The sequence below is a fragment of the Geospiza fortis genome, unplaced genomic scaffold (genome assembly GCF_000277835.1).
Source record: "Geospiza fortis unplaced genomic scaffold, GeoFor_1.0 scaffold195, whole genome shotgun sequence".
Taxonomy (NCBI): Eukaryota; Metazoa; Chordata; class Aves; order Passeriformes; family Thraupidae; genus Geospiza; species Geospiza fortis.
In genome coordinates this window covers 3,103,587-3,119,824 of record NW_005054324.1, presented here as the reverse complement: position 1 = coordinate 3,119,824, position 16,238 = coordinate 3,103,587, and the positions used below count along the sequence as shown (strand labels likewise).

Genomic DNA, 16,238 nt, shown 5'->3' with positions numbered 1-16,238 from the left:
ACACTGAATACAGCAGTGTGTTATGGTTGCAAAAAGATGGGCACTAGTCCTCAGTGCTCAAGGAGTGCTGTATGGAACCTGTGAAGGGCAGTAATTTTCTCTTTTCAACACCTGGGAATAGCTGGAGCATGACACACAGCACTGGTAGGCATCATTTACTCTGTTCTGCCTTCCAGCACTTCTCCTCCATGCATTTTGTGTGTGTTCAATAGAGAATCACTGTCCAAATTGTAAATAAAAATAGTGAATTGAATGAGCTGCGCTGTGCATTGAAATGAGCACTTTTGTTACTCTGAGAGTCTTGGATATGATTTAAACTGGCTGTAACATCTCATTAACATGCAAATAACAGGCTGGATTCACTGGTACATTCCGGCTGCTCTGTAATGTTCTGGCTTCGCAGGTGGTTTAAGATAGATTTATGGAGTTGTGCAAGCCAGACAAGTGAATTGGATCCAGCAGTAACCATGGAGGAAGCCTGGGGAGGGCCTGTGTGCAATGTAGTATGAGGAGTAATCTGCTTATCCCCAGAATGATCTCTCAATTTTGGCAGCAGGATTCATATTGGAGCTTCTTCTGGTTCTTGGGACAGCTGACCAAGCATGGCATCCCAAATGGCTCTCTGATTGCAGCAGAATACATGAAATTAGGAAATTGGTTTGAATCCCTATCAAGCAGTATGAGCAAATACAAACATTAATCTTCCTTTGATCCACTTAAAATGTACTCAGCAGACATAGCATATTTTGACCAGACAGCAAAATTAACAATGAAATGACAAGTCTTCCATGAAACTGCACTGAAAATGTACTGTAGCTTACCTGTGACAGAGAATGGATTCCATCCACTGGAAGGTGAAAGCCCATCCCTATGGATTTGACAATTACCAGGATATTTGATAGATTTTCCCTGTTTTGCAAATTAAAAAAAAACCAACAAGGACATACTTTTTACTTAAGACACACATCAAAAAACAATGCATGTTTTGTTTTTTTCAAAGTCACTTAAATACATGCCTATCAAAAAAAAAAAAAAAAAAACCAAATGAAAAGTTTATATTTGAATCTTTTTTGTCCTTTCTCATAATTTACCATATAAAAAATTGGAATAACACCAAGTACATAGCATTACCTGCTCAACACCTTTTGGATAATTTGCAGGTGATTGGAATTAAGCCACTGAACACCACCTACAATTAATACAGTCTGGTCTGTGTTCTCCAGGGGACGTGATCTGAAACCCAGAAAAGAAAAACATCACATGTTGCTTTAAACAGATGGCAAACATTTTAACTACATTGCTTTGCATTTCACTGAACTGTATTTGGCATCCTGATCAGAGGCCTGCTGTAATTTTCAGCTTTTTTTTAACCACACAATATGATCTGTGCACCTTATGTTTTATTGTTTACTGACTTTAATTGTAAAACGTGTTAAACACATTTGTGAATAGAACAATAATGCAAACAAGGAGATACAGAGTTTGTGCAGTACCTCTGCAGAAGCTGTTCCAGTGCTTTTTCAAACGTCGGTCTCTGGTTTGCATTCATCCAGAACTGGGGGTAGTAGGAGTAACTGATAAATGTTTTCCCTTCATTGATATTGTGATAACATTTAACATCATGAGTCTTCTGCCATTCCTGAAGAGTCTTATTCACTCTTTCAATTAGATAATACATCATCCCTCTGTTAGTTGAGTCACCTATAAAAAGAATCTTCAGATGGAAAAGGTATGACTTAGAAGTTGTACAATACAGAAACCAAAAGCAAGGAAAATAATACATCTTGTTGGGAGGTTTTTAAATGCTTCTTGTAATGTTCCAGAAATATCTTTGTGAACAGCCAGTACCCTGGCATCTTAATATTAAATTTGTCCTTTACCAAAATCTGTGTGATTTGATCAATAAAAAGTTGAATTATGTATATTAAATACAAAAAGTACAAATTATAGATGGCTATAGATGCAAAATTAGCCCTGCATCTTTCATCCTTGGTGAAAATTTCTTTTGCTTAAGTTTATATTTACTTCTAATTGCTAGTATACAATTGCCCTCATGATTGCTTGCAGCTTCCTGATTTTTTTCCTACAGTTTTTCATGTGGTTTGCTCCTGCACAGCAAGTATTGGTCTTCTATAAATGGGATTCATTGGAATTTGCACCAAACTAGCAAACACACACCCCCACACCCACACACCCCATGAAGGATGTGGCTGCTGCCTTATTTGTAGGGGAAAGAAAAGGGGGTTATTTGGGTGTAGGATAATCTGAGTGGAGTCCTGTCATGTGTGATGTGACCACCAGAAAGCATCATGGCCTGAAGGGAGTTAGAAATCCTGACAGATGTATGTTAAGTATAGCAGTCTCTGCTTAGCTACCCTGAACTTGCAAATGAATAAAGTCAAATTTGGGTTTGCTCCTACTCATTCTGTAGATTCTCTGAAAAAACTAACATCTCTGTATGTGGGGACCACAGAACCTAAAGTGTTGTGGGAATTTCCTTTTAATGCTATTGCCCTATTTTGAGTGGATAGGACCAGCACTTCCTTCTGATGAAATAGGTAATAGAAGACAAGTCCAAAGAGTAGGAGAGCACAGGTTCATTGTGGTTTGCCAATGAAACTGTGTGCAGAATCAATTACCCCAATCAGCTCAGCCAGAAATCCACAATGAGGAGCAAACATGTAAAACTGGGATTAAGAAACCCCACAGAGCCATCATACAGTAGCAGGCCTGTTCTCTGCACAGAAGTACTCAGCTTCTCCTGCCTCCTCTGGCACTCAGATTGCTGGCATCCTGCAAGTTGGGATTTTGTTGTTTCATTTCTTAATTTGATTTGGAGTTTGATGTTTTACCACTTCCACCTTGAATATTTGATTATGCAAATAAAATTCAGACTGCACAAGATGACACGATTAAGGATATATTTCCGAAGATTTTTTTAGAGATTTTATGTGGTACAGACATTTGGGACTACACTCATCTAACACATCTATCTATCTATCTATCTATCTATCTATCTATCTATCTATCTATCTATCTATCTATCTATCTATCTATTCCCTTCAGGAATGTCACAGTTTTGAAAAATGATTCCACTTCCCACTGTTAACCTATTGTGATTAAAAATAAGAAACAACAGTGTACCAATGACAATTCCCACAGAAGAGAAGGAATTTCAGATGAGCCTACCCTCATCTGATGTTAGGGCCAAGAACAGGCACAAGAATGCCTTCAACTTCCCATGCCTTGCCCACTGTGGGCTGAAGAGAAGCCCTTGATAGATTATGTGTGGTAGCAAACAAAACTAGCACTGAGCTCACAGAGGCTCTTCTAACTCCTGTCCCAGACCACTCAAAGACTCCATAGAGGAAATTCTAAAACAGCTGCTGTTCATGTTTGTATTGCACAAGCATTGCTCTCACACGCAAGGGGATTTCCAGCTTTTCACATCGTGTCAGAAGAAAGCTCTTTAAATCAAGCATAACATGACTCAAAGAGATCAAGGACCCTTGGATCCATGGAAGGACTGGTTGGATATCCTCTTTGACAGACACATACATGCATAAAATTATTTACAATTAGGAAGATGGTCCATGCTTAAAATATGTCCTAATTCTAAAGTAGGTTAACTTGAGGTTTTAAGCAACAATTCTTTTAGGTTGCAAAATCTCTTGATTCTCCAGCCTGTCTATATCCATGACAATTTAATCTCCATTTCATAAGCCCATCACTGGAGTATCCTGATGCATATCTATTTAAACAGCAGTTCTCAGATATTTGCAGGCAAGGACATCATGAGCTTGTAATGTGGGTGAGAACATTTCTGTAAAAACCTAACACATCATTAGCAGAATAACAAACAGGCCCTACCAAGTTACACACATACAGCAGTTGGTAGAACATACAAGACTGTTTCTCTTCTACTTCTAGTATCATATGACACCATTTTGTTATCACAGCACATGGGAATTGCAAAGAAGCATATTCAGCTATTAATTACACAAAATTGGTAGACGGGATGCTTTTATCTCATTCGAGTGTGACTAGAATTCTCATCATTGTTTTCTCCTAACTGTTGTGATCTAATCTCACCTACTACTGACTTAAAATAGCAGGACAACTTCCATGGGAAATAAAGAAGAAAAGAACCATGGCCAGTGTCAATTAACAGGACCCACAGATGTCTTTTTTGCCAACATTGTGCATTCCCTAGCAGGTCAGGTGTGAAGAGTCATGTCAAACATTTCCTAAGTCTCAAACACTGCAGAGCATCAAAGATTAAGATCTCTTTTCCATTTTATTTTTGTTATGTCAAAATTAGAGCAAAACACATACACACATCCCAATCCACACTATTACATGATTTAGCATTTTAGGGCTTTGCAATTTTCCTATACCTACATAGGTACAAACAATGGACCCATGAATGAATTTTCAAGTCTGCCCAGGGTACCCTTCTGGCCAGGTCTGGAGATGGAAGGGCACTATGTGCAGTCATTTAGTAAACCCCTACCAGAAGAAACTTAGGATCATGTCTTAAAGGGGCAGCTCTAGTCTGGAAATGCCGTGATGCTGGGCACCATATGAAAATATCAGGTGGGTAGCAGCATATTACTGTTGTTTTTGTCCTCATGTTCTGAGAATGTAAAATAGGTGACAGAAGTCAGAGCAGATTCCTTTGGAACTAGATGAAACAGACAGCTGTTAAGGCCCTGACATACTTCTTCAAATACCATCACAAGACTGATGAGACTGCACTCAGCCTATTTCCAAATCAGGAATGAGAAACACAGCAATACCACACTGAGTAAAATACAGGCTGTACCACTAGGGAAATTAACCTAGACTTTTAGAAACAGATCTGCTAAGAGAATAGTCAAGGCTTTCTGCAAGTGGGAAAGAAAGAAAAGAGCCAAAGTGGACCTGTAGCTGTACAGAAAGACAGATCAAAAGGGTAGGTCATCCTTAAAGATGTCAGTCAATTACAGTAACCAGATTAGTTTACAGTCATGAAGTCTTTGATTGTTCAAGTAGGTATGAGCCATATCAATATTGTATCACTGGGATCAGGTAAATTTGTTTAACTCTGTCTTCCATGGTGAAATCACAGTTTTTCTGAAAGGTATGAAAACTAGGACTGCAATATGTGAAACCCATGGTCCCTGCCCTCTAGCTCTGAGATAGAGCTCTAAAGTCTGCAGTCATCCTCTGGAGACTGCATGCTGGCATTTTGAAGGGAATGCGCTCTCAAAAGTTTAAAGAGGAGCTCAGATAGAAAGATAGGTGTGGATTTCTTGTAATTTGATGCACTGGGGCTGGTGGATGCTTAGCACATCATCAGCACATCTGCATACACACTGCATCCATTCATTAAGATTTGGTCTGTATCCAACCATCTGCTTCTAACCATTGGTTCAACCATGATGTGAGATGTGAAAATCCTAGAAAAAACCCCAAATTCTTCTTTTTCTTCTCCTCAAAAGAAAAAAAAATCAAAGTGGACAAAGAGGAATTCTGTTGGTAATCCTATCCTCTTTTCAAACTGCCCTTGGGCGGAGCTGGCCAAATACATTTTATTATGGTATGCAGGCCATCAGAAGGCATCTTTCAAAGTCCACCTTTTGCAAGTCAGCTTCATTTTTAGCAAATGCTTGGAGGACTCAAAGACTAAAATAACTGGTGTTTAGCCTGAGGAAGAAAACCTATGTCCTTCAACTAACCCAAGACTTCTGATGAATTAAAATAATCTCTCAATGTAATTGAATGTAAGGTAACTAAAACCACATTTATTTCTATACATTTAGATGAATTCATTGTAGTTACATGTCCCATGTAGTATTTGATATGTTTTGAACAAAAGGCTCCAGGGATGATTCGGTATCTATGATAATAATGACGAATGTGATGGCTTAGGTGTGTAGAGTAAGTCATATCTCTCTTTTTTTACAAGTCTGGCACAAGACTTAGTCATGCACTGTTCAAGTTGATGGGGCAGTTGTCTGCAGGATGACTAAATGATCAAACATGAGGTTATAATTTTACCAAACAAAGAACAACACTTCCACAGAGACAGATGTTTTCACAGTCTTCTGTTGCAAATGTTTTGTGTGAAAAATTCCATTATAGCTTAAAGGCTTTGAAAGATTGTGTAAGCATAGTGGAATTCACTTCTTAACCAGACCTATCATTAAAAATTAACCACACTTCGGCAATTTAAACACCTGTAGGTTGAAAAAATGACTTAACTCTAAAATATTATTAAGAAATCATAAGTTAAAATTCCTGTTTTAACAGCTGAATTTTAAGTACTTCAGCAAATATTGCCTTTTCATATTTCCTGTTCTTAATTACACATGACTCAATGATATTTTATTATAAGACTTAACTCTGGTTAGTATTTCTTAATGATAAGCAAAATATATATCCCTCCTCCTATTGAGACCAACTTTCTATATACTGCTAATTGGATAAAGAATAACCTGTTAGAGCCCATTTTTAAAAGTACAAAATCAATCTTGTACAAAAATCAAAGCATTATCTTAATACATTTGTATATGTCTTACAGTAAAAGTCATTAATCACAGCTACAGAGAATTTTGTTGAGCTAACATAATACAGATATAATATTTTATTCTGATGTTTAATATTTTATTATTATGAACAATTTATTTGATTCAATTAGGACATGTATATGGAGCTCCCTAAGAATGAGACAGCCAGCATCTCATTACCCTTAAGTGGAAGAGAAAAAAGACTGCTGATATTAAAAGTGGACTGAAAGAAAATCTACTCAGCCAGAACAACCTTAACCTCAGCACTTCAACATTTTCCTGTTTACTATGTATGAAATACAAACATATGACTGACTATTCTAGCTAACACATCATAAGGCAAAAAAAGGCCTCATTAAACTGTTTCTGTGCATGTACATATTTTCTCATGTCTCCATCAGCTTGGCTATTATTGTTTCACTACAGGTGGTCTTATATTTTTATGAAACAAAATGTCCTGGTTTTAGGTGGGATAATTTTCTTCCTGGTAGCTGGTACAGTGCTGTGGTTTGGATTCAGGATAAGAATAATGTTGGTAACACACTGAGGGTTTTGCTGGTGCTAGGCATCACTCACTGAGGGACTTTTCAGCTTCTCATTCGTCCCTGCCAGAGAGGAGGATGGCACAGAAAGCTGCAAGTGGACACAACCAGGACCGCTGACCCCAACTGGCCTAAGGGATATTTCAAACAATATGGCATCATCCTAAACATTAAAGCTGGGGGGAATTGGTTGGGGGGCAGCAGCTGTGCTCTGGGATGGGATGAGATGGGCATCAGTCAGTGGGTGTTGAGAAACTGCACTGTACATTACTTTGTGTAATTATTATTATTATTATTAATAATATTATTATTACTAATACTACTACTACTATTTTCCCTTCCTCTTCCATTCTACTAAAACTGTCTTTTTCTAAACCCCCTTGAGTTTTATCTATTTTCTGGTTGTCTGCCTTATCCCCGTGGGCAAGTGAGTGAATGGCTGTGTGGTGTTCAGCTGCCTACCAGGTTAAACCAAAACACACAGAAACAACTTAGTTCAAACAGTTTTATATGCACACAATCTAAAATAGCAGTTAATGATGATGTGAAATCAATTGGAACTCATAGCCAGGGAAACGGATTTCAGTTACAGAGAAAGATTATAAAGCTCAGATAAACTTTGGAAAACAAATAAATTTTAATATAATAGATAAAAGTGGCCTGGAGTTAAAAATTAAATTAGAAAGCATTTTTGAAGGCTTAATTATGATGCAGGTAGGAAAGAAGTGCTCTGTTTGGGTGACCATAAATATATTTCAGAAATATTGACAAATGAATACAAGAAATTAATGATCAAGAGATATCCGCTGCCTTTTACCATTGTTCTACGAAACACGAGAAAAATAGACAGGTTGCACTTAAAGACACACTTGATCTTCCATATTCTGCATTTCAGTCAAAAAGAGCATCCATCTTAATTCATCACTTGCTGAAGTGAACACAAGGCAGGAACACAGCATAGCACTGGTTAATTGCCGCATGTTTCCCTTCACATTCATTAAAAGTAGAAATATAAGTAGGCTTTTTTTCATATTTTTTTCCTCCCTTATAAAACTAATGGAGAAGCACATGGAAACAGCCTCCAGATAACAAAGTTGAAATCTGACAATGGCATAGAGATTAACACCTCCTATTTAAATTAAAGGTGTAATCACAGACTTCTGCTGTTTGTGTCCTAGCATGATCATAGAGTCATGGAATGGTTTGGGTTGGAAGGGACCTTAAAGATCATCTAGTTCCAACCCCCTGATATGTGCAGGGAACCTTCCAGTAGTCCAGGTTTCTTGGAACTCCATCCAGCCTGGATCTGAGGATGGCAAGTTCACAGTTTCTCTGGGCAACCTCTGCCAGAGCCTCCCAATCCTTAGAGTAAAGCATTTCTTCCTGATATCTAAACCTACCCTCTTTCAGCTCAAGGCCATTCCCCCTTGCCCTATCACTACTTGCCCTTGTAAAAAGGTCCCTCTCTGTCTCTCTACTAGATTCCTTTCAGATACTGGAAGGCTGCTCTAAAGTCTCTCCAGAGCCTTCTCTACTCCAGACTTAACAGCCCCAACTCTCAGATCCTGTCCTCATAGGAGAGGTGTCCCAGCCCAGTGATCCACTCATGGGCCCGTCTCTGCACTCATTCCAACAGCCAGCATTTTTCTTTTTTGCTGAGGACCCCAGAGCTGGACACAGGACTCCAGGCAGGGTCTCAGCAGAGCAGAGGGTGAAAATCACTTTATTCAGCCTGCTGCCCACACTGCTTCTGATGCAGCCCAGGGCACAGCTGGCTTTCTGTGCTGTGAGCGCACACTACTGAGTTGTGTTTTTTGTCCACAAACATCCCTAAGTCTTCTCACCAGGGCTGCTTTCAGCAGCCTCTCTGCCCAGCCTGTATTTGTGATTGGATTGCCCTGACACAGGTGCAGGACCTTGCACTTGGCCTTGTTGAACTTCATGAGGTTCACAGAGGCCCCCCTCTCAAGCCTGTCAAGGTCCCCCTGGATGGCATCCCTTCTCTTCAGCAAGTCAACTGTACCACACAGCTTGGTGCTGTCAGCAAACTTGCGGAGGTTGCACTCAATTCCTCTGTCCATGTCAACAGCAAAGATGTCCTGTGTAAGGGATTTCTAACTCTAGAGACCAAAGCTATACAAGCTGAATATTCAAAATTCCTGAATAAAGAGACACATGGGTTAGTTGAGCCCATTTTGAGTGGACACATGAATGAGTTCTGTTGTTCTTAGCTAACTTCAACAAACAATGTAAATCAAACATCATTCCAGATCACCCCAATGTCCTCACTTGGGTTAATGATTTTTGCCCTTTCATTTGGCACTCATGCTTTTTTCTGACATCTGCTTTTGTTTCCAGCATTGAAACCTTCTGCTTATTTTATTATGGAAACTATGATATCTTCAGTTTGAGACGTCAGTGATCTCAGTAGTACTTAGAGACAAGGTATATAAAAAATTAAAACTAAAATCACAATTGAGAATATATAAATATTTATAGATGGTTATGAAAATTTCTTTTAAAATTAACATGTATTTGTTCACAAGAATTCTATCTTCCTACTGCTCAATAGCTCCTTTATAAAAGGTCCAGGTTGCTTAAACCTATATAACACAAAGTCTTTTTCAGTGAGCAAATGAAAAAACATCTTCTTCTACTACATCGCTTGGGCAGTGTAAAGTAATTCCAAAGTCTGACTTATCAAAGGCAGAATCAGGAAGATTCTACCCAGAAGGGAACCATTTTTATTTCATATGACTTTGGTAGGAAGAAAGCCTCTCAGTTTTTGGGTTGTATTGACACAAAGGAATTGATCCAGGCTCTACATCTATTCATTTGGCAAAAGAAGCAAAAATGCTATTGCAAAATTTCACACAAAACTAAAACCGCTACAAAGTTATGACAAAAATAACATCTGAGAGAAAGAGATAGGAGAAATATATCAAAAGGGGAACATGCTTTAGAGTGATGACTTTAAAAGAATAAACCAATTCAATATACATCTGTGCAAAGGTAACAGAGGTAATTCAGCAGATTTCTACAGAGCAGCAAAGGTTATCAGTGTCAGGAGACTTCTGTAAAAGATGCAGAATGGGAAACAAGTGCTATTAGTTACAGAGATTTTTCTCAAGGTGTTAATGTAGCTCACTTAGGATCTGGCTGTCATCTGACACTAGAATAGATCAGTGACCTCAGAGAGTTAGAACAAAATGAAATTTGAATTAAGAAATTAAGCTTCACAGACACTCATTTCATTTACTTGATTTTAATAAACCCTTTAGAAATGCTGTCCTGCTTTTGACACTCATGAATATGAGTGGTCAGATTTGGGATGTGGAAATGTCAGCAAATCCTCTCAGCAATACCCTGGCAATCCACTTCCATAGTGGCATATTGTTCTTCTGCTGTCCTTCGATTGCCTGACCAAAGGGTGGTTGCTTGGCAAAGCAACTTGATGTCCATGGAAATTAAGGACCAAAGCAATATAACTTCTTGAATATTTTTTTCTGTGGTTAATCCAGAAAAGCTTGTTATGTACATGAGGAACAGATCAAGCTTCTCCTCTGCCATAAAAAGCAATATTTTTTAGAAAAATATTCTAGGAGTAACTCGCAGCTCTATAGTAACAGAGAAAACCACAGGCAGAAATAAAGCAAAATGACAATAAAGTACCTTGTGCAGGGTAAGAAATTTATCAGAAAGTAAGGAGAAAATGTTAATTGAAAGACTATTGGTTTGTATTTGTCTATATGAGAATGCTCTTGGATTTTATCAAAATGCCACTTTTAGTAACTATTTTCTTGCCTAGGCAAAACACTTTAAAGAGCTTTATAACAATTAATTACTTACTTTCTGGATACTTGTATCCTCAGTAAGGTACCTGAGCCTCAGATCAGAGCTCTCTCTCAACAGTATAACAGTCATAGCATGCTTATTAAGGAGACCTTGTATTTCCAAGCAATCACTTTAGAAGCTTCACTAAAAGAAAAGAATGTGCAAGAAGACTTGGTAAGATTAGTGTGCACAAGCAATGCCATGCATTAGATATGCAGCAGAAGAAAACCAACTTGCATGTGAGACATAACTGTGACAACAATGCAAATATATCCTCCATTTTCTGTCCTTGTGCACTCACTGCAGGTCTGACTGGTAATCACACACTCCATAGGTCTTGAAACTCCAGTGGTGTGACCTAACATCTTCTGTAAAACAGCAGCAAACTGTGTCTGCATATGAGGCTAAATTATGGACTAAGGTTGGTTTTCATCCCTGTGAACTTTTCACCCAAAGATCTCTTTAGTTAAAAAGGGATTTTTGTCACATATCAATCTTAAAAATGTTTTGAAAATTTCAGGACACCAAATACCCAGGTAAATAAGAATGAATGAGAATGTAAAGGCTGGTACATACCCTTCTGCCCTCCACACAGCGCTGGAGCTCGGGCTTGGGACTAAGGTTGGTTTTCATCCCTGTGAACTTTTCACCCAAAGATCTCTTTAGTTAAAAAGGGATTTTTGTCACATATCAATCTTAAAAATGTTTTGAAAATTTCAGGACACCAAATACCCAGGTAAATAAGAATGAATGAGAATGTAAAGGCTGGTACATACCCTTCTGCCCTCCACACAGCGCTGGAGCTCGGGCTTGGCCAGCACAGAGTGTCGGTTATTGCTCTCCAGTCACAGGTCCTGTTGTCAGAGCAGCTCAGGCAAGGGACAATCCACTGCCCTGGAAAACAGCAATGAATGTCAGCACCTCCTCTGTATTCTTCTGAGTGGTTTTATTACACAGGAAGCAAGATATTTTTGGATATTTTACTCATGTATGAGTAAAAAAACCTGATAAGGGAGTTTCCTCTAAATTAAATGCCCTCCAACCCTTTGAAGAGACTATTGCCTGTCACTGTGTTATGCCCTTTTCATTTAGTTAGGGTGGGAGTCTTTTCCTTTCCCTGAAAGAGCTGCAAATGCTCAAATTTGACAGCCATTTGTGGGTTTATTTCTCACTCCATGTTGCCTTTCTTGTAGTAGCTTGTCCTTTCTCAACAGAAGGCATATGAGAAAGAGAAAATGGGTGAGGTGGTTGAATGCAAAAAGAAAATATTAATATTCAGACATGTCTGAAGATTAATTCTCATCTACAATGAAACACCTAAAGGTTGGATGTATGGTTGAGAGCAACTGATATAAAATGAAGTAAGATTAAGACTTTACTTCCAAAACACTATTTTTTAAAAAATTTTTTTAAAATTTGTGAGAATTCAGAGGACTGTCCCAGACTACACAAATACATTTCAGAAGATGACAGTAAAGTGAAATTAATAACATATGTGATTTATTAGAGCCTGATCTTATTTACAAAAATGATTTTGAAGATTAGGAGCACAAAGTGATCAGTGGGTTTTAGTGATCCCTTATCTAAAGTTAAATGGTTTTGTTATTTTGATTTTCTAAAACTATTCCTTTGCAAAATCTTACTAGAAGCTTGCAGGATTTAATTTCTGAAGGAAGATAGAAAACTTTTGAGTTGCCTTTGTATTCAAATAAACAAAAGAAACTATTTTTCTAGATCTTATAAGTACACAGTGCTGACAGCATCTCCCAGTGCCTATATAACTGCCAGCAAAACCTTCCTTTGTTCATATTAAAGGCATTACACAAAGAAGAGTGCAGAGGCCTAAGGTCCTTGTTTCAGTGCTATTGGGCCTTTCTACCACAGATGGGTTTCTCACCACAGCCCAGAAAACAGCCCCAAAATCAAATACTTGGAGATCAGACCTGGCCTTAGAGCCTGTCCCCACCACCATTATCAGGCAGCAGCGCGGCAGCCAGCTGTGTCTGATGGATTGCTGCTGCACAGGAAGTTACAGCAAAAAACCCCAAGGCTGCCTTTTGATATTTCACCTGGCCAGGGACTGAGGGGAAGGCTCAGCAAAGAAACCCTGGAGGATCCTCATGGCCTTGGGAGAGTCAGCTGCTACCTCAGGAGCAAGAGAATTTCTAGGGAGGCAGCCTGTGCTTCCACTTAGGCAAAAGTCCAAGTGACTATGTTTTGGAAAGTAGCAGGGTGAGGAATCCTACCAGATAAAGAAGTCCTTCTAAATAAAATTGAGATTTTTTTTTGTATGGGAGCCCCTACGGGTACATCTAAGGGGCGAATACATCCCACAGTGCCACAACCACGCAATACCAATTTCTGTGTACCCTGCAGAGCTGCCCCTATTGTGCCCTGTGCAGAACATACACCACCCTCAGATGCACTTGCTGATTTGGAGAAAACTATAGCAGACTGAACCTAACCAAAGCCCTGGACACTGGCTTTGAGCTTGCTGTGGTTCAGCGAGAATAACCCAGCTTTGCCTGCTCCCATGGACATGGGTGCCTTGTGGAGGCTGTGCTGGGCAAGCAGCCCAGTTCACAGCATGCACAGAGGAAGGAAGGACACTTGGGACTATGGTGGGAGGGTGCAAGCATGAAGATAGAGATATCCCATGCTTCTTGCTCTGAGGAGTTTCAAACTTGCATTTTCTGCATCCTAATCACACAGCGGAAGGAAATATTCCCCACTCAGTTAAGGACCACTTTAAAGTTCAAAATCCATTAGGACAGGAAAATAGCATGCTTGTGACCTTGTAATTTTTGTATTACAAGGTTACAAGAGAGATCTGAACCTCGGTCCCTAAGAGAGATCCTATGCAGAATTTTTATCAAAGGGTTAAATTGAATCTTTATCTGAAGTTACAAAGTGGATAATCAGGTTCTGGAGCAGGGTGTTCTCTTCCAAATGAACAGCCTCCTCTGCTGGGACACCAGAGGCTGAATTTAGGCAATTTCTCTTACTGTAGCCTCCCAGTGCTGGCTGTTGTGAGTCCCTTACTCACACTGACCCTCCCTTGGCTTTGAGGTCCCTTGCTCCAGGCTGTGGTCTCCTGGCCACCACTGGGGCCAGGAATACTTTGACACTCCAAGATTTCTATCGCCACTTGTGGATCTTGCTGCTGGCTCCCACTTTGCAATCCATGACTGAATGGTCATTCCCAGCTTCACAGCAGTCTCATGAGGAAATAAAAGAGTACCAGGTCTCCAATAACCCAGCAATAGGTACCATGCCAACACTTTTTACTGCTTTGTATCTTTTGACTAATAGAGTAGGGACAGAATGGTTGGTTGGTTTGGAGTCTGGACTCAGACCCTGCCACTACTGTAGAGGTCTTAATAAATAATCTGAGCGATGTTTCAGGTAGTGACCTATATTTTAAAATTATATGAAAACTCAGTATTTTTTTCCTGATGTTGTAATTTTTCTTTCAACCCAAAAATATAAAAGTTCTGGCAATGTCTAAAACACATGAGATTCTTCATCTTATGGAATTTTCTTTTAAACAATCCATACTTTTACGAACTGATTCGGTTTAACGTAATAAACTAGAAAAGTAGAACTATATAAAATGAATATTGAGGAGCCAAAATATCTGAACAATAGAAGTTTAAACCTTGGCAACTGAAAGTGATAAGTAACTTTTGAAAAGCTTCTTTTAAATAGTTTGGTTTATGTTCAATAGCTCCCTAGGTATATTAATGAAAAACATAGATCAGTTTTTGGCATAGGCTAAAGGTTAGTGGCAAATGTAAAAAGATTTGAGAACATGGATATATAGAGATAAATTACTATTTTTAGGAAGCACTAGGATTTAATGCTAACAGAATAATTCCTGGTTTTGTATTTACATAGATTTTTAATGATGCATGAAAATTTGTGCATTTTAAATCCAACTATTATGAACTTTTCCTGTTGCAATTTCCCAACAGTTGGTCGATGCATTCTTAACCTTCAAAAATAGGACTGTGTTAAAAGATAAAATGAATCTCATAAAAAATAAGACAATAGTGAAAAATTGCAAACAATATTAGTTTGGAAATTAGGCTTATTTTCTATAGCAATTTTAAGTTGCTCTTTCCTCACTTATATAAGTCAGCAGCACATAATGCAGCTTTCAGCACCATTTCAATCAGGCAGCATTTTGTGGTGCTTCAGGCAAGGGCATTAACACTGGCTCTATCAGGCAAGGGCAGGTTTCCCTACAATTAAGTGAATGAGAGCAAGAGAGACACACTGTTAGTTTCTTCACAAATTAAAAATTGGCATAATCAAACTTTTATGAAAACCTGTAAGTAGGAGGTTTCCACAGGAACGGCGAAAGCTGGATTTTTGCCTTGTTAGAGCAGTTATCAGTTGCATACATAAATCTTCTGCTTAAGATATGAGATTAAACATTGCCAGTACTCCCTAAATCTGTTCTCATCAAATGGCATGAAATGAAATATAGTTTCAAAATAATTAGTTAGGATTGCTTACTTTACATTTAAAAAATATTAGCCTAAAATCAAAAGTTTTAACCAATGACAGCTGTATACTTAATTTGATAGTTTTGCTTTTTCTTTCAGCCTCTTTCATTTTTATTTATCCTTTTACATTGTCATAGCCACAATTAAACATATTTTGCTTTCAAATTTAAAATCAAGGTTTTTCTATAGTGCCAAACAATCATCACTGTAAAGAGAAAATACTATTCTAGCTTGGTAATTCAAAATCTAAATATTTAACCTACACTGATGCTAATTTTTTGCTTTATGACTGCTTTACTTTTGTATTTGATGTTTACTTGGTACCCTAAGATTTTCAAAAAGCTTTTTCTCTGAGAATAGGCTATGGAAGTATTTGTCTTTTTGTTCTAGCTGTATTTATTAAAAAGGCAAAAGTAAAAACTATGCTTTAAAGGACATGACTTTCTACAGAATAAATAGCCTTAGGCCTATGGACTTATGTCCAAAGTGAGATTTACTCCTTGTAACCAAGGGACACATTCATTTAGTTGGACATCAATTTACGTCTCTGCTGGACCCAAATCCAGACAGCTGTTGAATGCAGAGAAAGATTACACAGAATTATTTTAAACTGCATACAGTTGTAGGAAGAATGGAAAGTGGGATATAATTAAAACATATGCATCACAGCAACAGAAAATTAGAAGTGAATCTGTGATATCTTACACACCAGATTTTGTTATTGCTACAAACCACAGTTCTACAGACTGCAGTAACCTGATTCACCTGCAGGAATTTAGCACAAGTTGGGTTCTCATGGT

The 16,238-nt window shown here is 38.3% G+C and overlaps 1 protein-coding gene across 1 annotated transcript in view; it reads right to left on the bottom strand.

Moving 5' to 3' along the window:
- CPED1 (cadherin like and PC-esterase domain containing 1) overlaps window positions 1-16,238 on the bottom strand; it is a 145,838-nt gene that overhangs the window by 7,594 nt on the left and 122,006 nt on the right. Inside the window, 5 exon segments of the mRNA XM_031056942.1 lie at window positions 822-909; window positions 1,132-1,233; window positions 1,494-1,714; window positions 11,704-11,759; window positions 11,762-11,821. Of these exon segments, the coding sequence (XP_030912802.1) occupies window positions 822-909; window positions 1,132-1,233; window positions 1,494-1,714; window positions 11,704-11,759; window positions 11,762-11,821 (527 nt within the window).